This window comes from Pseudopipra pipra, chromosome 8 (genome assembly GCF_036250125.1).
Source record: "Pseudopipra pipra isolate bDixPip1 chromosome 8, bDixPip1.hap1, whole genome shotgun sequence".
Taxonomy (NCBI): Eukaryota; Metazoa; Chordata; class Aves; order Passeriformes; family Pipridae; genus Pseudopipra; species Pseudopipra pipra.
Window position 1 is genome coordinate 1,759,512 of NC_087556.1, and position 24,757 is coordinate 1,784,268.

The 24,757-nt window shown below is 45.8% G+C and overlaps 1 protein-coding gene across 10 annotated transcripts in view; it reads right to left on the reverse strand.

Annotated features, from left to right (window-relative positions):
• The window catches only part of PCDH15 (protocadherin related 15), a 701,112-nt gene that overhangs the window by 91,570 nt on the left and 584,785 nt on the right, over positions 1-24,757 (reverse strand). For all 10 annotated transcript variants that reach the window (XM_064662188.1, XM_064662185.1, XM_064662184.1 and 7 more), the window contains 3 exons: positions 22,749-23,054; positions 21,960-22,184; positions 7,202-7,318 (listed from right to left, as the gene is read on the reverse strand). In XM_064662188.1, the coding sequence (XP_064518258.1) occupies positions 7,202-7,318; positions 21,960-22,184; positions 22,749-23,054 (648 nt within the window). The remainder of the gene's footprint in view (positions 1-7,201; positions 7,319-21,959; positions 22,185-22,748; positions 23,055-24,757) is intronic.

Consider the following 24,757-nt stretch of genomic DNA (forward strand, 5'->3'; position numbering starts at 1 on the left):
TGACAGGGACAAGCAGGGCCCCAATATTTAGGTTTGATGAAGAAGCTGCTCCTGGGAAAGGGGCCATGGATGAAGCATATGTGCACTGTCCAGATAACTCCCAACAGGCACAGAGAGGTTGCAGAGAAATTGTAATCCAATAAAGGGAGGAAAAAAAAAAAGAGAAAGTGAAACACAACAATTTCTGGGTGTTTTCAGGTGTATTTCTGCAAGTAACTCAAGAGGAAGCCAGGAATCGCTACTTCCACTCTCCAGGACAGGAAGGCTGGAGCCTCTCTGCTCTGGAGCCAGGCTGGGAGAGCTGGGGGTGTTCACCTGGAGAATGGAAGGATCCAGGGAGAGCTGAGAGCCCCTTCCAGTGCCTAAAGGGGCTCCTGGAGAGCTGGAAACAGACTTGGGACAAGGGGTGGAGGGAAGGACAAGAGGGAATGGCTTCCCACTGCCAGAGGGCAGGGATAGATGGGGTATTGGGAAGGAATTGTTCCCTGTGAGGATGGGGAGGCCCTGGCCCAGGTTGCCCAGAGAAGCTGTGGCTGCCCCTGGATCCCTGGAAGTGTCCAAGGCCAGGTTGGATGGGGCTTGGAGCAACCTGGGCTAGTGGGAGGTGTCCCTGCCCATGGCAGGGGGTGGCACTGGATGATCATTAAGGTCCCTTCCAACCCCAACCATTCCACGATTCCAGGGTTCAAATGGATAACACATACGAAACCAGAATGACTTGGCCCAGCAAAGAATGGGGAAAAAATGAATTGCACTTTCACTCATTTGCAGTCAACTAGTAAAGACCCTGGATGTGCCTCTGGTCAGTGACGTGGATTTCATTCCCTGAATAAAGTCCAATTATGGGATGGCAGCATAATGAAAACAGAGCTGTCTACCAAGTCTCTCTGTACTCAATGCCTCTGTCTGACTGAAGTCAAAAAACTTCTGAGGCTATTACAGATAAAACATGAACCTCGTGAGGAGAGTAATAAATTGCCTCCATCCACAGACTTCAAAACAAATCTGAGTGATTTGCATAAAGCAGAGTTCAATAAAGCAAATTTTGTAAAGTTAATTCTAGGAAAAAAGTTGGGAAGTGATGCTAAACCCAAAAGGTACAGGCTTTTGTAACATGCTCAAAGTCCCCATGAAAGATGGGGCAGATGAGAGCAGCGGGATGGCTTTGGTGGGTCTTACCCCAGCTCTGGGTTGTGAGTGGGTTTTATTCCTTAGTAGGGAACTCAGCAAAAAGGCCTGAAATTCTGACTTACTAAAGCTGGAAATTCTGAATTCTTAAACTCTCACAAGCTGAACACAAAAAGAACGTGACCCTCTAAAGCCTTGAGATAAAATGACTTGAAGAACTCATGGAATTTGGAGCGTGTGTCCCACATCCAAGTCTCCAGCAGACTCTATGAAATCCAGCAGTAAGAGCTTTTAGAAGACGAAGTTCTGGACTGCCTGAAAATGCTTTTGCCTCCAATTAAAATTCTGTGAAATCTCTAATTAAATATCTATCAGCATCTTATATTTAGTGGGTGCCTGTAACACAATAAGGACAATTATTCTCAATTTGACAAAAGGGCTCCATTGAAGAAAAACCTCATGAGGTGGTAAGAGAATGGATAAACCATTAAACTGGATGTTCTGGAGCTCTGGAAGCTGGTTGCTCATTAAAATTAGTGTTCTGCATCTGTTTAAATTAACATTTCAAATAAAAACAATCAGACTACGGAGCCCAGGGCAGAAATATTCCAGCTTTTACATTGATAAACCACACAAAAAAAAAGGTCTATACAGGAAAAGCAAACACCCCTTGTTATGTCAATCCTGGGAATCGCCTCTGATAAACAAAGCAAGCAAACTGAGAAGCCATCAAACAGCTCCTGGTGCTCTCCTGTCCAAATATTTGGAGGATTAAGAGCTTTGAGAACACAGTCAGAACCATCTGGCATTGCTCATTACCACACCACTTCAGCATGGTCTTGCATGTTCACCAGGAAGGAAATTCTCCTTGTTTCCAAGGGATTTATCCAACCCTAGGACAAGGCTTCAGATTTCTTCAGCTCCAAAGGATGTGGATCTGCTCAAAAAAGAGATGGTTGGCAGTAGGTGCTGCCTGGGGATGCTGGAGAGTGTGAAAAGTCAGAGTGAAGTGAGTGAGTCAGGTACTGCCTTTGTCCAGGCTGTGGGGAGTCCAGGGATCTGTCCCTGTAAAGACTTGAAAATATCCAGGAGAAACCAGATCTGCACACATTTGTGCCAGCAAAGGAAAGGAGCACTTCAAAATCAGTATTTTCATGAGGTGATTCTCCCCCTCTGCTCTGCCCTGGTGAGGCCCCACCTGGGTCACTGTGCACAGTTCTGGTGTCCCAGCATCAGAAGGACATCGAATTGTTGGAGCAAGTCCAGAGGAGGCCACCAAGTTGCTGAGGGGGCTGGAGCACCTCCCCTGTGGAGACAGGCTGGGAGAGCTGGGAATGTTCAGCCTGGAGAGGAGAAGGTTGTGTGGAGACCTCACAGCACCTTCCAGGGTCTGAAGGGGCTACAGGGAAGCTGGAGAGGGGCTGCTCATTGGAACTGGAGTGACAGGACAAGGGGAATGGCTTCAAACTGACAGAGGGGAAATTTAGGTGAGATACATGGAAGGAATTGTTCCCTGTGAGGGTGGGGAGGCCCTGGCACAGGTTGCCCAGAGAAGCTGTGGCTGCCCCTGGATCCCTGGAATTTGCTTGGAGCAACCTGGGCTAGTGGGAGGTGTCCCTGCCTATGGCAGGGGTGGGACTGGGTGATCATTAACTAACCCAAACCATTCAGGGATTCTATGATTTTCCTACAGGATGCATTCCTAGCATCTTTCTAGATCTAGAAGCACCATTCCAGCATCATCAAAAATGCAGCATTTTAGTGGCTTCCCAGGCACACAAAGCCCCTGTAAAGTCACCCATCTCACACTTGCTGGCACCTCTCACCATTTCTGACTTCAACACAAAAGAGTTGTGCTGGGGAAATCAAACTCAAAGAGGGTCAAAGGAGCTCTTCCAGGACAGAAGGCAAGACGTTCACAGTGGAAAAAAAAAAAATCACAGAACCACAGACTGGTTTGGGTTGAAAGGACAATCTGTTGATTTACCACATTTCAGGAAAACAGGTCAAGCAAAACTGACCAGATTTCAAAGAGCAGAATTGCACTTCAAATTCAAGTTCTTACAACAAATGGAAAAGTATCTTCTGAAAGATATTTTATATTCTCAGTCACTGCAAATAAAAGGCAAATTAAAACTGGAAAAGAAAGGGGAAAGTGTAAGTAACTGGTAAGAATTTAGACTGACATTTCTCAAAGACAGCCCTGCATATCTTGCTCTGGCCTTTAGTGAAAAGCATTGGTTTCTATGTTTTAATTGACATTTCACCAAGGACCTGAAGGAATAACTATCGGAGGTCTCTTATGCCTTCAGGCCAAGAGTTTTTGACCACTTTGAAATCCACAGGTCAAAATAAAAACATAACAAAATACCTACCAGGAAACATTTGAATCTAGCACAGATTATTTCTGTTTTAAGTGTTAATAATAACCAGAAATCCATGGGTGTTTTTTTCAAACAAACCAATCCTATTATCAACAGTTGCATTCTTATGATGGCTCAAGGTTTTAGGCATCAATTAAATAAAAAAAAATCACACCTCTTCATCCTCAGACACTCATTTGTTCCCTCAGATACTCATTCAGACATGGAACATACACAGTTGCAAACAATGGGAGATTTGATGGGGGGAGTTGTTGCAAATAAAACCAAGAGAACTTTTCATCTACAGCTCCAATAAATGAGGATTAATTGTTGGATTAATTAAAGAGTAAAGATTAATTTAAGAGCAATTGAAGAGTAAAACCTGGCTCTCACCCCTTCTGACTTCCTGAAAGCACATCATAGTCATTGTGACACTTCCACACCTCCATATGCAGTAGGTTTCTCAATAATTTAGGAAATCCACACAGGAAATTACATCCCAGGTGTTTTTCACCCTCTTATCTTTCACCTAAATTACTATTTGCTTGTTTGAAATGAAGAGCCAACCTCCACTGACAACATTCCCACGTCCTTCTTACCCCAAACCTGCTCTTTTGCTCTTGGAAAATTCCAATGATTTGCCTTGGCTGCAGAGCAATCCCGTGCAGGTGCTGAGCATTTCCATTTGGATTCTCACAGCATCCATGTTAATTTGACAATGAGGAGCCAAGCTGGGATTTACTAAGACAGTGGGAGTCTCTGAAGAGCTGATTAGTTCTGAAAAGCTTTTATTGCAGATGATGGAAAAATCTGGCTGGATTTTTATCCTGGGCTGAGTTTAATGTGGATATGGGAATAGATTACATTGCTTGCAAAATAATGAGAGAAAAAAATCAGGCTTGGATACCTCAAATTAGTGAGGCTCTTATTAGACCTGCCCTGATAATCAGGTGTACTTTAAAGCCACAATTATTTTTTTAATAGACAACTATTTCGTTTCCTGAACTGATAAAACAGATGTATTAGTGCTCTGCAAATAAGATTCCAATAGGTTAAAAAACCCAAACCACAGAAGTAAAATATTGATGATAGCTAAAAATATTCTATCCCTTAAGGCAAGTTTAGAGGAAGGTCCTTTGGTGAACAGAGAAAAGGCTGTGTGTTTTTAAAACCAATTTCTGGTGAATTCATATCAAATACTTTGTGACACCATTTAATGTCAAAGCCAGCTCCAAATAAACAGAGATTTTCCAGGAGCACAAAGCATCTAAACAGGTTGGCTCAGGCAGAAAAAGAAACAAAGCTGTTTATGCCCGATAATTCTTACTTTTAAAATAAAAAAGATGAGAGACAAAACTATCAGCCATTAGTTTGAAATAAAAAACCCTCTGAAAACCTGCTTTAAAAGCTTTCCTCCATAGCTGGCTGACTTTTATGGCTATTGCTTTCATTAAATGCTTCAGGGCAGCTTTGTTTTTAAATCTTCATAAAAATCAAACAAATGCAACAAGTGTTCATGTGATAGTGAGAGAAACATAGAAGAGGAAAGAGGTTTAAAATGAAAAAACAAAGTAACTTTGTATTGGAAATGCTGATTGCACAGGACTAAGAATTATAAATATACATTCATCCGTTTCAGAATATTTTGTTTCCTCCAAGAACTCAGTCTTCAAAATTTAGACATGTTAAATCCAAGGATTTTAAAATGGAGCTTCTATCAGAATGGGTAAATAGAACCCAAAATCTCATGTTGTAAAGCAACAGATAATGTTAAATAAAAGCTGCACAAAAAAAACCAACTTAAAACCAGCTTCCTAAGCCCAAAGAACAACTATTTACTTTCTATCCCCACTTATGTTGTAATTTCCATGGCCTAGAAATTCACCTTCTTGCCTGGTTTTATTGATCCTTAACATCCTTTTCCGCAGGATTTTCTCACAGGACAGTTGGATAAACTTGCCAAGAGCAAATCCCCATCCCTGAAGTGTCCAAGGCCGGTCCCACCCCTGCCATGGGCAGGGACACCTCCCACCAGCCCAGGTTGCTCCAAGCCCCATCCAACCTGGCCTTGGACACTTCCAGGGATGGGGCAGCCACACCAAATCCTCACAGGTGCTGCAGCTTGTCACCTTTATAGCAACTTGCAGGCTTTTGAGACTCCCAGCACCTGCAGATACACCTCAAGTTTGTCAGGAACTCTGGCCAACCTCCTTCCCTGGAGCGAGGATATTTTACATGGAAATAGAGCTAAAGGTTTAATCCTTCCTCCAGTGGAGAGAAAGGGAGCACAGGCCTCTTAACATCCCACGGAAAGGCTTTTCCTACCAAGACTGACCAGGCTGGCCAGGGCTTGGAGCAACCTGGGCTAGTGGAAGGTGTCCCTGCTCATGGCAGGGGGTAGAACCAGATGAGCTTTAAGGTCCCTTCTGACCAAAACCATCCTGTGGTTCTACAATTCTAAGATGAACAAAACAGGATACGGAGGAAGGAGAGCAGGAAACTCCATCACCTTTCTGTTTGCTCCCCTCAAAGTCAGGCACCACCACCAAAATGGTCCAAGACTGGCCATCAAGGGACCCCTCTGCCCAGTTTTTTTTGTTTACTGCTCCCTAACTGCCTCTGTCCTCTACTGCCTGGCCTTAAATACCCTGTAGCACTATTAATTGCTAAATACTATTAATTAGCCACTATTAATTGCCTACTTGATGATGTTACTGGCTTTCCTACACTTTAAACAAACAATACTCCAGATCTTCAGCTGTTCTAAACAACCTCAAGTGCCTCCCAGGTGAGGAATCCCCCACTGACAGGGATGACCTGCAGGGAATTTGCTGCCTCTGTGTGTTTGGTATAGCAGGGCTGTCCTTCCAGAAACTCTGCTCTGGCATTTCTGCCTCTGGGTGGCAAAGAACTCACCACAGAGCATATTTAGTGATTTGTGTCAGAGCACTGCCACCAGCTTTTAATGTGCATGGCACATTCTCCCTCAGGCTTATTCTCCTTAATATGCCAAACACTAGCAATTAAAAATTAAACCTGGCTGGTAGAACAGCTTTGGCTTTTCTTGTCCTCAGTGGATCATCTGGTCACTGATGTTCATCACCCTCTGATTCCAAGGATTGCCATTCCCCTTCAGAACAGCCAACGAGTCAGGAACGTGTGCCCAGTCCTGTCAATCCACAGCTCCACCAGGGAACAGCAACAAAAGCCAGTGACAGAAACAAACTTTATCCCCAAAATGAGTGCCCTGGGTTCAAATCCTGCACGTGGAACGGGCTGGTTGGTGAGGTGTGTGTTCCACACAGCCCTGAGTGGCTCAGACTGGAAATGCTCAGTGACTGTGAAATCAAGACAGCGACAACCTTACAAAGCTGTGTTTTGTTTCATCTTTGAGCTGCAGAACTGTCCTAAGGACAGGCACATCCTCCCTTCCTGCCTATTCCCTTATTCATCTACGCTGTGAAGTTGGATAGAGAGCTTTCCAAAAATCTCCCTGGGAGCTGTATCAGTGATTTTCCAGCTTCAGGAACCGGCCTTGTAAGTGCAGCCTCTGTCCAGGACGACAAAGGAGAGGTTGACACGAGCAAATGTGGGAGTTGCTCCTCTGAAACTCCTCCTCATCATCTTGGTGGATGAAAGTACAGGCACTAAGGAGAGTTGAAGTTTTTCCCCTCCTGGGTGTAGGGTATTAACAGGCCCTTTTTGCTTACCGGGGGATCCTGATCCTCAGCTGAAACCGTGGTGATAACGGTGCCCTTGATGGCATCGGGAGCAACCATCCCCCTGTAGAGCTTCTGGCTGAACACTGGTGAGTAATCATTCATATCCTGCAAAACACAATTGACAAGTGATCATTCATATCCTGCAAAACACAATTGACAAGTGATCATTCATATCCTGCAAAACACAATCAAGAGTTTAGTTCTGAAGTTCAAACAAAATTACAGACGCATTCACAAGTGGTTTTGTCGAACTCTCCCCACTCCTTCCTCGGGAAATCTGCCATTCCCAGGCTCTCCCAGTGCCACTGCCAGCACACAAAACTGGCACCCAAGGGGAAGGAGCCAAAGATTCACCAGAAATATTCCTGTGAGAGCTCAACTGAAGGAAATTCTGCAGGAAAACACAGTCTCACAAGTGAACAGAAGAGAGAATTCCACCCCACCTGCTCCTCCAGCAGTGGGCTCTGCTCATTTTCCAAAAGGAAAAAGCTGCTGTTGTTTGATGGTGTTGGTTACCTCTAATATGCAATAAATCAAGAGGAAATAGAATGTCAGATTAGCATCCACACCCCAGGAGAGCCCAGGCTGGTGCTCTTTGGACTGATGTGTATCATGATGACAAGAAGCTTCAAAGACCCAATTTCACTGTATTTTCCCCCCTATAGATGTGTGCACAGCTATATGTGTATATAGACATCCATGGGCACATCCCTGTGGGACAGATGCACCCTCACCCAAACCACAGGCCGTGTGGGAATGCCCAGGCTGGCACCACAGGAGATGCCACTGTTGGATGCTCATGGCTCTCAGTGACATGTTGACCCAGGAGCCACCAACATTTAGGAGCTCAACCAGCATCCCAGGTTATTAAAAATCTGGGACTCCAGGTACACAAAGTTCCTGCAACGATGCTCTGACCTGTTGTCACAGCTCTGCACACTGCAAATTCAGTGTGCTGATACTGGCTAAACATTATATTACACAGTCCTTTAAAACATGCACCCAGACCTCATCAGAGGGTACAACACCATAATGAACAGCTGCATGTCAAAAAATGGCTGTCAGAAATCCAGGTAACAAATGCCCGAAAAATTCATGCCTTGTGTTTGGTGAAAGGTCTGTGATCCAAGTCCTCAAAAGGCACTGGAAAAGCCTTTTCTCTCAGTTTCAGATTTTCAAAGACAACTGGATCATTACATTAAAAAGCCACTCCCAGGCAATTTAACTAGGAGAGCATTCAAATGAAAACATTTTTGAAAAACATCCAAATTCAAACATGAGCATTCCTGCACGGAATTACAGGCATTGGATTTTATAATTTTTGTTTCTTGACCTGTTTGTGAGAAAATAACTTACTTCATCTGAGAATACCCAGGTCTAGTTTACATAATCAATCTTGTTTCTCCCGACTCTTCAAAGGGACATGGTGCTTGGGAAAGAAGCTTTGCTCCATTCTGCTCCCAGGAACTCCACTCTGGAGCAATATGTTGCTGTGGCAAAGGAACTGACACCATACAGACCCTTCCCACTGCAAGAAGTGTCCAAGGCCAGGTTGGACAGGGCTTGGAGCAACCTGGGCTAGTGGGAGGTGTCCCTGCCCATGGCAGGGGGTGGGATGAGATGAGCTTTAAGGTCCCTTCCAACCCAAACCAGTCTGGAATTCTATGAATTCTCCATCGGGGATAACGACCCAATAACACTCTCACGATAACTTGGTTTTTTTTGTGTCTTGCTCCCATGATTTGCACGCTAAGAATCACCTCCCTGGAGCAGGTGAAGTTTCTGAAATACAGCTTTTTATCTGTATTTATCCCTGTATTTTGGATCCACCCCTCTCTGTGCACCTGCAAACCCACAGCCATCCTTTTCCTTGGGCCAAGAACAAGAGGTCACCCTCTGCTTTTTGCTCCCTGGGGGTGGGGAAATTCACCCTGGGATGCTTTTGTTATCTTTGAATACCTTTATGTGGCCTTAGAGCCTGAAAATTGGTGACTTGAGGTATTGGGAAGCATAATCCTGTTGCTAGATGATACACTACATCCTCTGCTAGAGAAAATGAGGAAGTCATCCTGCTTAACACACCTATTTTTTCAAGATACACAGATCAGTACAAAATACAAAGGAATACAAAGCAAAGCATAAAGTAGGACACAGAAAGTCTTCTGCCTCTCTAACTTATCCTTCCTCTAAGACAACATTTATGAGGCACAGTCATGCATAAAGCTTAACTGAGATGACCCAACAGGCACTAAATGCCTCAGTCATAACCACCCAGAAGAGCCTCACGTGCTTTTCTTCCTGGCTCATCTCTCCAGAATCCTAAAGCAGCCACTAATTCTTTTTATAGCAGAGTTTGAGCTTAAATGTTTCCACTTTTAACAAAATAAAAGCTCCCCAGAAGAACCATCCCAGGCCTCTGCTATGCAGCTGCAGTAAGTGCCCCTCAGAGAGACCAGGATCTCCCGTGCTCATCCCAAATGTCTACGAGGAGTAAGTGCTGGGAGCACAAAGGGAATTTTTGCAGGCAGAAGGCTTAACATGTGAAACATTGCAGATGACATGGAAATGGGAGTTTTTTGGCTGTAATGCTTTCTTTATTCTAATAAAGTCTGGTTTCAGAGGTGAGAAGGAGAAATTCTTATATTATCATCTCCTTCATCTGGTATAATTCCTTTTTACATATTATGGGCACTTAAGGTACCAAAAAGGTCACGAAAAGAAACTACTGATTTTTGGGCACAAAGCACCACCACTGAGGATGGAACACAGCCCAAATCTGATTTTCTTAAGAGTACAGAAAGAAAGCACATGGTATGTTCTGTGAGTAGCTCAAGAGGTCAAGATCCACTCCATTTCACCCCAAATCCTGTGCCCCTGTAGTCAAAGAATCACGGAATGGTTTGGGTTGGAAGGGACCTTAAAGATCATCTCATCCCACTCCCTGCCACGTGCAGGGACACCTTCCACTAGCCCAGGTTGCTCCAAGCCCCATCCAACCTGGCCTTGGACATTTCCAGAGATCCAGGGGCAGCCACAGCTTCTCTGGGCAACCTGTGCCAGGGCCTCCCCACCCTCCCAGGGAAGAATTTCTTCCCAATATCCCATCTAAACCTTCTCTGTTGGTTTGAAGCCATTCTCCCTTGTCCTGTTCCTCCAGGCCCCTGGAAATAATCTCTCTCCAACACCTCCAATCCAATTTTTGCCATCAAAGTGGACTTCATGGTGGACAGGTGCAGAGACACAGTTTTCAGGTTTTCATCACAGCAAGACTCTGGGGCAAAAATATAACACTTGGAGCAAGTACTGGGCTTCTGTTACAACCAAAGACCAAAGGCATTTGCACAGGTTAATAACTGAAGTTCACTCTACACCCCATGGCTTTTGCTTAAAACACCTCTAAACCTGCCTTGGCACTGAAATGGATGCAGCACCAGTGCCATCCCTAAGCACAGGTTAAGGAATAGGGTAGTAAACCTTCCCCAAAGTGGTGGTAAGGAGTCATGAAATCACCTTTTAAATCTGAGGCACAATCCTCCCCGTGCTCCCGTGGCCAAACTGCAGCATCTTACAACCTTCCAAGTTCACTGCTTCAGCCACATAAATCCAGGCTCCTATTCACCTAAATCCAGGCTCCTATTCACCTAAATCCAGGCTCCTGTTCACTTAAATCCAGGCTCCTGTTAACCCTCAGACACGCACCAATCTATGTAAATGGGAAATCTAGGTAATGGATTCTCCATATATCTCCCTTTCAAACACCTGGGCTGTGTATTCTGACAGTAAGGTAAGAGCAGCCAAATACTTAGAGATAGATATAAACCAGCCTTTGTGTCACTGCTTATCTAACTGTAGATTTATTCCATTTTTAATACATATTTATTTACAAAACAGAGGGAAAGTCAAAGCATAACACCCCCAAAGCTGTCTCCCCACCACAGATGCTCTTTATCTGCCACTTCTTTGGTTTTGTTTCACCATGTTCACACAGGGCAACACACCAAACAGGCCATGACACACCCTGACATCCCTCCCTTGCCCAAAGATCCAGGATCAAGCCCGGGATGGGAGAGATGCTCAAATTCTGCTGGTCTTGAGAATCCACATCAGCACCTCCAAAAGCAAACTAAGACATATTCTTGATGCCAACTCATTTGTTAGTCAGTTGTGTGAATGATCCCCCTTCCCAAGCACTTTCCTCACGCTCTGAAGAGGAAACAGCTCATTCCCAAGATTTAAAGGGTTGTTATTTAGCAAAAAGGTTGGTAGGAGAACAAATATTGACCTCTCTGCAAAGAGTATTAAAATGCTGAACAAAAATGTTGTGAACTGAGACTGTCATCATGGAATGCCAGAGAGGGGAAACAAAGCAGGGGGGAGGAAAGGTATTAAGGAGGAAATCAATATGTAATTTAAAAATCATTAAGCCAGTCACTGGCTGTAATGCACTAATACTAAACCAGGTGCTCCTGGACACGTGGGGAGGGCAATCCACGGCTAGAGCAGAAGAAAAATCCCTCCAGCACAGCATTCCCAGCATAAAATGGACTTGGAAGCTTCAGAGGACTTCAGGGACATTCAGATATTTTTGATTTATGAGGACACAGGGAGGCCTTTTATGCTTGTGCTCCACTAAGTTAAGAATATAAGCATTTAACACCTGGGTGAAGTAATTCCCTCTTCCTTCTCATTCCCTGCTCTGGAAACACACACCCTGGATTCAAATCTCTGCCTACAGCTGTTACATGGAATCATGGAATGGTTTGGGCTGGAAGGGACCTTAAAGCCCATCTCATTCCACCCCCTGCCATGGGCAAGGACACCTCCCACTAGCCCAGGTTACACCTTCCAATTAATAACTCACGTTTGTTAGTAATAATTAGTATTATTAATAATGTTACCTGAGTGATAGACTCGTCTGATTTGAATATTACCACGAACCTGAAGACTTTCTAAAGAAGAATAAGCTTTAATTTGAAGAAGTGGTTTGGTAGAAATCTTGTTTTATAAGAGACAAATGAAAGAGTAAAAGCTGGAGCTTGGTTTTAGCCTCTACACTGACAGAAGCAACTCTGGGTGATATTCCAATATATTTGATATACATGTGTGTGTGTGTATATATATGTGTGTATATATATACATATATATATGTTTATATATATATATGTATATATATACACATATATATTTATGTGTATGTCTCTATAGCTATCTCAGGCCCAATAACTAGTGCAAATGCCCTTTTATCCAAAGGAACCCTGTTAAACCTGCTGCCAGCACCTGCAGTGCACTAGATGGCAGCCCTTCCAGATGGGAATGAAGCCTCTCCTTCCCAACATCCCCCAAAAAACAACCTGGTTCACCCTCACTGATTTCCTTCTTGCTAAAACAGGGTTATACTTTTCTACATCTACTCATCCAGGTTTTGAGGGGTTCTTTAGCAGCTTCTAAAATCAGTGTGATTTTTAAATTCCTGCCTTTTTTTTGTAGGTTGGGCCCTAGTTCTACTCAAGGATTGATTATTTATTAAAATAGCTGTAATTCTGTGACAGCAAAATAGAATTGTTTATCTGCTGAACAGTTCCAGAGGGACAAATTCCTCTCAAAGAACACCAAACCCACACTCCTGTTGATTTATCCAGACCATTAAGAAAATCCCACTGTTCAGGTGATTTTTACCATCACCAACATGTGCAAAGGTGCCCATTTGGGAAAACACCATTTACCCCAAAGCTTCCCTTTCCTCTTGCCTCTCTCTTCAACTGTTAAGCAGAAATGACCATAAACTAGATGATCTCTAAGGTCCCTTCCAGCCCCAACCATCCCATGATTCCATGAAAAAATCCTAAAAGTCTCAGGAAATGTTTGAATCTCCTATTTCTGACCTGTTGGAAAAAGAAAAATCACTTCCTAAGTTTGTCAGCTTCTTAAATGCTACAATTTTTGCAGCGTAAATACTCACAGGAAACCTTTGTAAGTACATCCATGTGTTTTTCCTACAACTTTAGGACTGTGCTGATACCAAGGTTTCTAGTCAAAGTGGAAATCAGTATTCCATTGCTATAAAAACCAGTGTCTGAGCTAATAAATGCACATTAAGCCTTTCCAGCTCCTTTTGCAGTCTGCTGGCTTTTATGAGAAGTCTAATAAATAGGAAAAGAAATGTACTTTTCAAGCCATCTCCTCTTCCACTCATGTTCCATCCCACAAAGGGAGAAAGTGAAAAGGTTTCCTTCGTGTCACACACGGAAATTCCCCAGTCTTTTCCCACAGCTCCAGATCTGGATCTGTAATTTTCTGCTGTCATTTTTGGTTTTGAACATCTGCCACTTCAGTCCATGTGCACATTCCCAGAGCTGGTGCCTTCCCACCTGAGCTGCCTCCAAGTGTTTAATAATTCCCTGCTGTGTGGGGATATTTCACATTCCTCTACTATAAGTGGGAAACTCTCTTTTGTGGGCAAAGGGGTGGTTTGTGTACTTGAAAATCCCAACTCCTCTGGTGTGTTCTTTAACCACAGGAAGTTCTCATTCAACACCTTATTTTAAAAAAACAAAAATCCAAGGTATTTTCTTACTAAATAAGCACAATGAAACCCCCCTAAAAGCTACAAGATTTCATGGTCTTAAGGTCCAGCCCTTAACAGCCTGGACCAGCCTCACCTGGAGCCCCAACACCTGCCCTGGGCCCAGGATCCCATTTGAGTCCTGCTCCAGTGATGCCACAGGACACCAGTTTCCAGCCCCTTCCTCTTTTGCTCCAGGCTGCACTCCCTGGACAGACCCCAGACAACAATCTCTCCCCTTAATTTCCCATTAATCTCTCCCATTAGTTTTCAGTTTCCCCATCTGTTAACTGCCAGTTCATGGAAAAAAACCAAACCAAACAGGAAATAAGACAAGAGGAACGGGCAGGAACTGATGCCCAGGAAGTTCCAGCTGGACAGGAGGAAGAACTTGTTGGCTGGGCAGTGCCCCAGCCCTGAAGAGAGAGCAGAGAGGGGGTGGAGTGTCCTCCCTGGGGCTGTTCCAGAGCTGTCTGGACACACTCCTGTGCCCTGTGCTCTGGAGCAGGGAGGTGGCACCAGATCCCCACTGTGGTCTCTTCCAGCCTGACCCATCCTGGGATTCTGTGGAAGTGGGAAGTGAACCCTTCATAATGAGCACCTTAGTCAGAACAGCAAGAATTGCCTATTAAATATTAAAATGCAAATTCCATATGCTATTAGAAATGATAGCATGAAAATAAGTCTTAAAGTCCTTCAGAAGCAAAGCCTCTGGATGTGGAGTGACAGACCCAGCATGGAAACCATTGAAAATCTGAGCTGTGACTTCAGAAAACAACTCTCTCACAGGAGAGTTTATTTTTTTTTCTGAATGGAAATCAAATGTTATTCAACTATAATTCCTGTATGAGAAAATTATCTTTTCCTCTTCCCTTAAATGGCTCCCATACCATGAGACCCTGGCCCAGGTTGCCCAGAGAAGCTGTGGCTGCCCCTGGATCCCTGGAAGTGTCCAAGGCCAGGTTGGATGGGGTTTGGAGCAACCTGGGCTAGTGGGAGGTGTCCCTGCCCATGGCAGGGGGTGGGACTGGATGAGCTTTAAGGTCCCTCCCAACTCAAACCACTCTATGACTCCCTGAAATACCTGATTTCACCAGATATCAGAGTATCAAGAAGTGCCTTCCCAGTTTCTTCCCATCCATCCCTATTCTCTTGGCCTCTCAGAACAAACCAACCTTCATATTATCAAGTTCAGAATCTTTGTGACGACAGGACAAAAAGTATGAAGTGGCCCCTTGAATTCTGTCTTTGATTGGTGCTGCTTTGCACAGGATTCTTGTCTGAAGACACCCAAAACAGAGCCTTGTTACACCTCACGTGGTCTGAATGCATCTCTTTCACATTCAGTGCTCAGCAAGCCCTAAAGTAGCTCATCATATAAATTAGGGGATAATATTCATGATGGAATATACGAGGCAATAAATGACTGGCAGATGATTGAACTGATCAGCTGAGATGGAAGAAAAGAAATAAATCTGTTTACAGGTACTGCAGACCAACACCATGGCTGTTATTCCATTAATTCCACTACAAATGAGATAAATTTTGGAGGTAATACAGATCCTTTTTTTAACCTCCCTGTAAGTTTTGTGCTGCTGCTGTGCTGGATTGCTCTGCTGTTCTTTAAATGGGAAAAGATGTTTGTTAGGTGTTAGAAAGCAAGGATTAACTTCATCGGTGGAAATTTAATGAAAAAAATATAACAAATTCTATTTTAGAAACACTAGAAACTGTTGACATGTGTTTGACCTTAACTGGTTCACTAATGTCTTTTATCTTCCATGTGTCCTTCACGGCCTGTGTAAGTTCTGGCAGAAATTCTCCATTATTTTTGGAATGAAATCTCACATAAAGAAGCAGTGATGCATCACTGCTCACCTGCTCTTGGAAACATGAATTAACTGAATTTCAGGTAAATTCCTGCAGGAGGAGAAAGCAGTGGCACTGCACATATTTACACACCTGGTGGAGCAGGGTTTGAACCAAAGTGTCCCTCCCTCTTCCTAATACTGACCTGTGCATCCCTCTTCTCCCATCCTCTCCTAGTGATAACTAGATCTGGAAATACATTGCAGAATGTTGATAACTGGGATTATGGCACAGCAGGAGTCCCAGGATGGGTCAGGATGGAAGGGACCACAGTGGGGATGTGGTGCCACCTCCCTGCTCCAGCAGGGCCAGCCCAGAGCACACGGCACAGGAGTGTGTCCAGACAGCTCTGGAATAGCCCCAGGGAGGACACTCCACCCCCTCTCTGCTCTCTCTTCAGGGCTGGGGCACTGCCCAGCCAACAAGTTCTTCCTCCTGTCCAGCTGGAACTTCCTGGCCATCAGTTCCTGCCCGTTCCTCTTGGGCCATTGCTGGGCCCCCCCGAGCAGAGCCTGCTCCATCCTCTGCCCCCTCCCTGCAGCCCCTCCAGCCATGGCTGAGGGCCCCTCTCAGGCTCTGCTCTGGAGGCTGAACAGCCCCAGCTCCCTCAGCCTTTGCTGCTCCCAGAGCTGCTCCATCCCTTGGGCATCTCCGCAGCCTGCGCTGGCCCCGCTCCAGGAGCTCCCTGGCCCTGCTGTGCTGAGGAGCCCGAGCTGGGCCCAGCCCTGCAGATGTGCCTGCCCAGGGCTGGCCAGAGGGGCAGGATCCCCTCCCTGCCCTGCTGCCAACGCTCTTCCTGGTGCCCCCCAGTGCCCAGCACTGAACCCTGGGGACACCCTCAGTGACAGGCCTCCAACCAGACCCTGTGCCAGTGATTGGGACCCCTGGGATCTGCTGTTCAGCCAGTTCTCAGTCACCTCCCTGCCCACTCCTCCAGCCCTCATTTGTGGGCAGTCTTGTAGTATAGCATTGCTAGAAAACGAGAGCTCTGGTTTTATCTATTCTTGTTGCTCTATCACTTGGAATCCTTAACCTGAGGCAATGGCTTCATTGCACTCCACATTCCCCTTGAAAAACTAAAGAACAAGCCAATCCTGGAACATAGAAGGAGAAGAAAAGGCAATTATAACAAGGAAGAGACAAAGTAATACAAAAATAACACTGGTAATATTAAGAGGAGGACACAGCATAAAATATGCAGGTACCTCAGAGGCCCCAAGATACAGAAATACTTATAATATGTGTTTAGGAACACATTATTCACTAAAGAGCAACACACACTGGGAAGAGGTTGGTCCTGGTTCTTAAGCCCTATTACCACAGTGTTTCCAAAAGCTAAATCCTAACAACAGGCACACCATTTGAACTACCATGATTTTGCTTTTCCTAACACTGGGAATCAGTTGTATTGGGAGGGGACGTGTGTCCGTGTGGCAACTCAGAGCAAGTGATTCAGCCCTCCCAGACACACTGGGACTTGCTGCTGCCTCAGGTCAAGGGGAAAAGTTATGGAAGCAGTCAAAGGAATCTGAGAACTGGGGAAAAAAAGAGAAATTTCAGTCTGTTTGAGGTGGCAAGAAGAAATTAATGCCATTTATACTGTTCCTCCTTGGTAATATTAGAATGGATGCAACAATTATTGCTCTCTGCAACTCCCTGACAGGAGGCTGGAGCCAGTGGGATCGGGCTCTGCTCCCAGGGAACAAGGGACAGGAGCAACCTACACTGCCCTTGAGTTGGGTAGTGTAGGTTCAGGTTGGATATTAGCAAATATTTCTTCACTAGAAGGGTGGCCAAGCATTGGAAGGGGCTGCCCAGGGCAGTGGTGGAGTCCCCATCCCTGGAAGTGTTCAAAAGAGGTGTGGACGGGGCACTTGGGAGCACAGTTTAGTGGTGAACACAGTGGTGCTGGATAATGGTTTGACTCCATGGTCTTTGAGGTCTTTTCCAATCAAAATGGTTCTATGAATTCACTGTTTTACCTTTGGCTTTCTCTGAGAACAGAGTCCTGAGACATCCAGACAATGCAAGGAGCCATTTGGCTGCAGCAGAGGTCAATAACAGAATCATAGAATCAGAGAATCATAGAATCAGCCAAGATCATCAGGACCAACCCTTGATCCAACCCCATTGTGCTTCTCAGCCCATGGCACTAATGCCACATCCAGTCTCACCTTAAACACCTCCAGGGATGGAGAATCCACCCCCTCCCTGGGCAGCCCATCCCAATGGCTGAGCACTCTCTTTGGAAAGAATTTCTTCCCAATATCCAACCTAAACCTCCCCTGGCACAGCTGAAGACCCAGCCCTCTTGTCCTACTGCTGGTTCCTGGGAGAAGAGCCCGACCCCCACCTGGCTACACCCTCCTGTCAGGGAGTTGCAGAGAGTGAGGAGGTCTCCCCTGAGCCTCCTCTTTTCCAGGCTCAACACCCCCAGCTCCCTCAGCCTCTCCCCACAGCACTTGTGCTCCAGTCCCTTCCCCAGCCTCGTTGCTCTTCTCTGCACCTGCTCCAGCCCCTCCATGTCCTTCCTGAGCTGAGGGCCCAGAGCTGGACACAGCACTCCAGAGGTGGCCTCACCAGTGCTGAGTACAGGGGAAGAATCACTTCCCTGCTCCTGCTGCTACCCTGTTCCTGAGCCAGGCCAGGATCCATTGGCCCTCTTGGCCACCTGGGCACACTCTGGCTCCTGTTCAGCTTCCTGTCTCCATCCACACTCCCAGGTCCCTTCCTGCCTGGCTGCTCTCCAGTCACTCTGTCCCCAGCTTGTGGAGCTGCTGGGAGTTGTTGTGGCCAAAGGGCAGGACCCGGCACTTGGCCTGGTTGAACCTCATCCCCTTGGAATCAGCCCAACTCTCCAGCTTGTTCTATGTTTCAATACTAGGACCAGACGAAGTTATCTCTCCTGCAGTGTTTGTTCTGCTCTGCAATCTGTGCCTCGATCTAGTTCAGGGAAGGTTAATACAAAATATTTGTAAGTTGTCACGCCAAAGGCTGAAAGTGGGAGTCTAAAGAATATCCCAGTGTGTCTCCCCCCTCCTCTGGCCACAAACAGCAGGGTGATTATGGGTGTGCTGCTCTTTCTGTCTGATATCCCATAAATGATATATGACACCATCAGATGTCCACAGTTGGTTATCAGAATCCTATTACACAGGAAAAATTACAGTGCTTTGGGTAAAGAGCTGGGCTCTGAAACATGACAAATGTGAACAGAACAGTGGAAGCCCAAAAGGACTTGGAGACCTCAGTAATAATACAAATAATGTTCTGAGGACTAGAGGGGCTGAATCTGTAATGGTGACACGAGTTCCCTACTTGGCCCCACAACTGCTTTAATTCTTGCTTCTGCTTTCCTCTAGTCCAGTTCTGTGTTATTAAAGACTGCATGGTTTTTATGTTGGAGCTTACAGTGCATCTGCACTTGGTTTATCCCCTATCTGGGGTCTCAAACAATGTGATAAAATAATTAATCAAATACCAGCTTCTAAATGAAGTGAAAACACAGGTACTGCTAAGAGGAGGCACATCCAGTTCCTGGTCCTGGAGCCAGAGATGAGCTGAGTGGGAGGGAATGGGTGGCCTGTAATTGTTCTCACTTGGCTTCCAAGACTCTGCACTCCCCCCCACTACTCTGTCCAGGTGACACAAGGTGTCCTCTTGTGGATGCCTCACATCTCACACAGGGACAGAACAGGGTCTGGACTGCAATCTCCACCTTCTCCCCCACCTCTGTAAATTCTGGATCTGGGAAGTTCATCTATAAGCTCCAATTAAACCACCCTTTCTATGCCAGACATCTCTTGTGACCAAGGTTCATAATTTCTACCACCTGATACATTAATGACATCTGCCCAACAAAAGGAGATATTAAAGCTGGTTTTTTTCACAAGTCCTCTCAACTGCCACTCAAAATACCACTGTCCTACCTGTCACTGGCAGTCTGGAAACGAGGTAACATCTTCATCTCGGCAGTATATGTAATATTTAATTACATCCACTGATCTGTTGCAAATGTCAGCCTGTCACCTGACAACACTCACTTCATACTTTGATTTATTTTCTTTCTCATTTAAAAGATCAGCTGCTTGTCCTCTGTCCCAAGCCTGTTCTGTTCCCAGTCTAAAACCTTTTACTGCTGAAATCATTACTCCCAGCTCCATGCTGGTGTTCCAGCTTCTCCCTTGCCTTTCAAAAGAATCTTTTTGTTGATCATGTGTGGGAAGAGTTTCCAGGAGAGTAAGAACCAGTTTTTTTGATCCCAGTAATCCCCTTCTTAAATTCCCTATTCCCACACCACTCGCTCTGAGAGCGTACAAGCTGCTGTTACTGAGGCCACAGAGTTGAACTGGATTTCTTCCCTGAACCCCACTACTAATGAAAACAATAAACCACAGTCACGGAATCAGAATGGTCTGGGTTGGAAGGGACCTCAAAGCTCATCTTGTTCCACCCCTGCCACGGGCAGGGACACATCCCACTAGCCCAGGTTGCTCCAAGCCCCGTCCAACCTGGCCTTGGACACTTGCAGGGATCCAGGGGCAGCCACAGCTTCTCTGGGCAACCTGTGCCAGGGCCTCACCTCCCTCACAGGGAACAATTCCTTCCCAATATCCCATCTAAACCTACTCTGTCAGTTTGAAGCCATTCCCCCTTGTCCTGACACTCCAGGCTCTTGGAAATGGTCTCTCTCCCTGTTTCTTGTCATCCCCTTCAGGCCCTTTCAGGCCACAATCAGGTCACCCCAAAGCTTCTCCCCTCCAGGCTGAACAATCCCAGCTCTCCCAGCCTTTCCTCCCAGCAGAGCTGCTCCAGCCCTCTGATCCTCTTGGTTCCTCCTCTGGACTGGCTCCAGCAGCTCCATGTCCTTGCTGGGCTGTTCCCAGGGCTGGAGCAGCTCTGCAGGGGGGTCTCCCCTGAGGGGCAGAGGGGCAGAATCCCCCCCTGCCCTGCTGCCCACGCTGGGGGATCAGCCCAGGGCACGGGGGGTTTCTGGGCCGGGGCAGGTCCAGCCTCTGCCCCACCAGCACCCCCAGGGCCTTCTGCCTGGGCTGCTCCATCTGCTCATCCCCAGCCTGGACTGATCCCAGGGGTTCTCCTGACCCAGGGGCAGCACCAGTACTTGGCCCTGTTAAACCTCCTGAGATTCTCAGGGGCCACTGCTCGAGCTTGTCCAGGTCCCCCTGGATGGCCCCGTCCTTCAGGTGTGTCACTGCACCCCCAGCTCGGTGTCACCTGCAAACCTGCTGAGGGGACACTTGATCCCTTCATCTTTGTCCATCAGCCCTATGACACAGACAACAACTTGCTCTGAACACAATCCTATCTGTGTTTTTAATTTTAAAGGTACCTTTAAAAATACCCACCAAACCCGCACAAACCAACTCAAACATTTAATTCTTCCAAAAACTCAGTGTGCTGGGAAAAGGCTTCTTATAGGAAAAAAAGGAAGTTTGAGCAACTTTCTCCTTAAAAGTCTAACAGAAAAGCCTCAGGGAATGATGGTAAAAGCTTTGATTTCTGTGACTGACTTGGAACCTGCCAGGGAAGAGCAGATTTTTAGGGAACAGGTGACCTGCACCTCAGAACTGAGAAATATTGCAGACAGAGAAGTATCACAGAAGCCTTCCTGCATTGTCACCAAATAATTGGAGACATTTACTTTCCCTAAAATAATTCTGAGCTCAGTAGAGACTGACAAACAGAATTACTCAAAACCATATGGCAGTTCCCAGCACCTGCAGATACACAGGAAGCTGAACCCCAGATTGATTCATAAATGCTGAATTCTTTCCAGAGACTTGGATTTACACTGAAGTTGCTGGAGATGGAGTTCACATTTGTGAGCTGTGCTTTTGGTCCTGTTACAATTTTTGCTCCTTAGCTAAACTACAAGTAATTAAACTGTCTTCTCTCCTCAAGCTCACAAAAATCAAGCAACTGCTCAAAAGGACTTGACTGAGAGACAGAGCTGCACCTGAAACACGACTGGGTCATTTTTGCAGATTAGGGGCTGGTTTCAGCCTTTTGCGGATTCTGAAGGACAAAATGTTTATGTATGTGTCAGGTCTTCCTTGTAGCTCATAAACCTGTGATCCAATATTTAACTGCATAATTGCACACAGAAAAGTAATTATAACTGTTATAAAACACGAGTTTAACTGAACAAGCTGCTGGCAGAAAAAGCAGCTTTGTCCAAGTGAAAAGCAGAGGAGCAGACACACTAATGTTGTTCTGGTGTTCCTGGGATGACTGTGAGAGTGTTTTGTACCCCCCAGGACAGGATGCTCTTGAGTGAGCAGTGGCTGCTCTCACCTTGACCCTCACGGTGACGGTGGCCAGCCCAGGAGGCATCGTGCCCTTGCTGTCGAAGGCTTCCACCAGGAAGGTGAAGGTGGCTTCTGTGTCAGAGAATGACTCATAATCCAAGGATTTCAGCAGGGACAACTCGCCCGTGTGCCTGTTCAGTGCAAAATACTGTCGTGCCTCCTCTGTGCGGATCCGATAGTTCACGTCCGAGCCCAGATCAACATCCTTCGCCTGCAGGAAAACAAAGGGACTTGAAACCAAACAAAGCCCTTTTTCACAAAACACCCCTACTAGATTTAAAGGATATATAAAAGAAAACTGCTGCAAACAAGTGCAGTTTTGTTATATTGCTCTAATTGTATTCGATGTACGCAGACACAAGGAATCAAATTCACTGAAGGGTCTAAAAACCAGAGGTACCTGCCACAGGAGACAAGGACAATATTCAGGGAAAGAGGCAATGGAAGATGAGTCTGGTCTTGTTCTCTTCCCTGGAGCACCTGCTATCAGCCACTACCAGGGAGAGGATCAAGGAATTCCAGAACTGTTTGCGTTGGAAGGGACCTTCAAGACCATCTCATTCCACTCCCTGCCATGGGCAGGGACGCTTTCCACTAGTCCAGGTTGCTCCAAGCCCAGTCTAACCTGGCCTTGGACACTTCCAGGGATGGGCCAGCCACAGCTTCTCTGGGCAAAAAGACTTCCCCCACACTGCAGTTCCCAATCTCCGCCTGCACTCTCACTGCCAAGTTAAATCAATCACACAACATCTTCTTCACTCCGTAACTTCCTCACCTCTATCTTCAGGAAGACAGTGCCTGGGGGCAGATTTTCTGGCACGTAGACGGTGTAGGAAGCGTTGGTAAACACAGGACTGTTGTCATCAATATCCAGCACCTTGATGGCCAAGGTGAGTGTGGAGCGACGGGGATCCGCGGCTCCGTCCGTGGCCTCAACGATGAGCTCGTAGTAGTCCCTCACTTCTCTGTTGAGCTTCACTGCTGTGTAAATGCTGCCATTGGACGTGATCCTGAACAGGTTGTTGAAGTTTGCCAGGCTGTAATGGACCTGCCCATTGACCCCAGCATCTGCATCTGTAGCCTGGAGGAACAGCAGAAGAACCATGTTTTAATGCACATACTCAACACAGCTCCCCCAGGGAAAGCAGGTAACCTGGGGAAGGGTTCTACAGAGCACCACTGCTTGTGTGGCTGCTCAGAGGTGCTTCTTTAGGGCACCCTGCCTCTCCTTGAGGTTTTACCAAAGGGAAAATACCCCACAGAAACAAATGGCTCGATTTGCAATGACAGAAGGCAGGTAACTGGATCCCAACTGGAATTCTTCAGGAGGAGAGATACAGTTAGTTGCTCAGCCTTGGACAACTTTTGACAGGACAAGAGGAAATGGCCTCCAGCTGTGCCAGGGGAGGCTCAGGTTGGGCAGGAGGAGGAATTTCTCCCTGGAAAGGGTGGTCAGGCCTTGGCAGGGGCTGCCCAGGGAGGTTTGGAGTGCCCATCCCTGGAGGTGTCCCAGGAAGGCCTGGCCGTGGCACTCAGTGCTCTGGGCTGGGGACAAGGTGGGCATCGGGCACAGGGGGGACTCAATGGTCCTGGAGGTCTTTTCCAGCCTCAATGATTCTGTGAATCAAATCAGTCCTGCAGAATGTGGCAAAGATGTTTATCCCTGAGGATGGACACAAGTGAGTTCACAACATACACAGCCATGTTTTTAGGAACCAAATTGCAAAGCCTGCCATAGATTTGAAAATAATTTTAATTTACATTCCCATAAAACAAGCTTATCTAATCCAAAACTTACTTCCAAATTAACCTAATACAAAAATGTTGTCTCATGAGAATTTGTTCTCCTGGTTTCCAATTATAGGAGTATTTCAGATTACTTTTGGAGTTTCCTGTGGGGTTTTGTTTGGTTGGTTTTTTGTCTGGATCAGTTATTTCTATGGAGGAAATAGAATTGATTGGAAACTAAGCAGATCCAACCATCCACTGACAGATGTCAATTAAAAGGACAATTATCCACAGAGCAGTCAGGATGAAGTCACAGCCACCCCTGCTTAGCACATGGATGTAGTACAGGGAAGAAGCACAGTGATCTTTTTCTTATTAACAATTTTAATTAACTTTTAATTGATTTCCACAAGATAAAAGGTTTCATTACCAAGTCTTACAATGAACACTTCCACCGGAATGAAACATTCGGGGAAACTTCCTGACAACTGTTCTGAAAACAAAACATGCAAATCTCTCATGATCATCCCAGATGTCATTTATAAAGGCAAATAAATGAGAATGCCTTGCTCACAGGATGCCCTTTGTTTCATTTACATAACCTTATTCATCACACCATAATTTAATTAAGAGGAGGAAAGAAAACCAGGTCAGCATTCAAACCTGGGAGCTCTTGGAAAAGCATATGAATTATGCCCATCCCTATAAGGACAGTCATGAATTAATTGGCTGCTACTGAAATTGGAGGTTCAGTGTGTGAGAACAGAGACACCAACTGAACAAACCTAAACAGTTTTCTGCTGCAATGACTGGCCTCTTCTGAGAGTAGAGGAACAAGGATGAAACATGGTAACATTTGGTTTTGAAGAACACGATGAACAAACTGTAGAAAACTAAGTAGTTCTTCAGAGAGCGGCGATTAAAACATCACTGGATGTGACAAAACGTGTTAAGGGAAAAGCCAAATTCTAACTAATGTGTCCATTCCAGCTGTCTGCATCCATCCTCCATCTAAGGACATAGTCCAGAATGATTTGGGCAGCGCTGAAACACCCA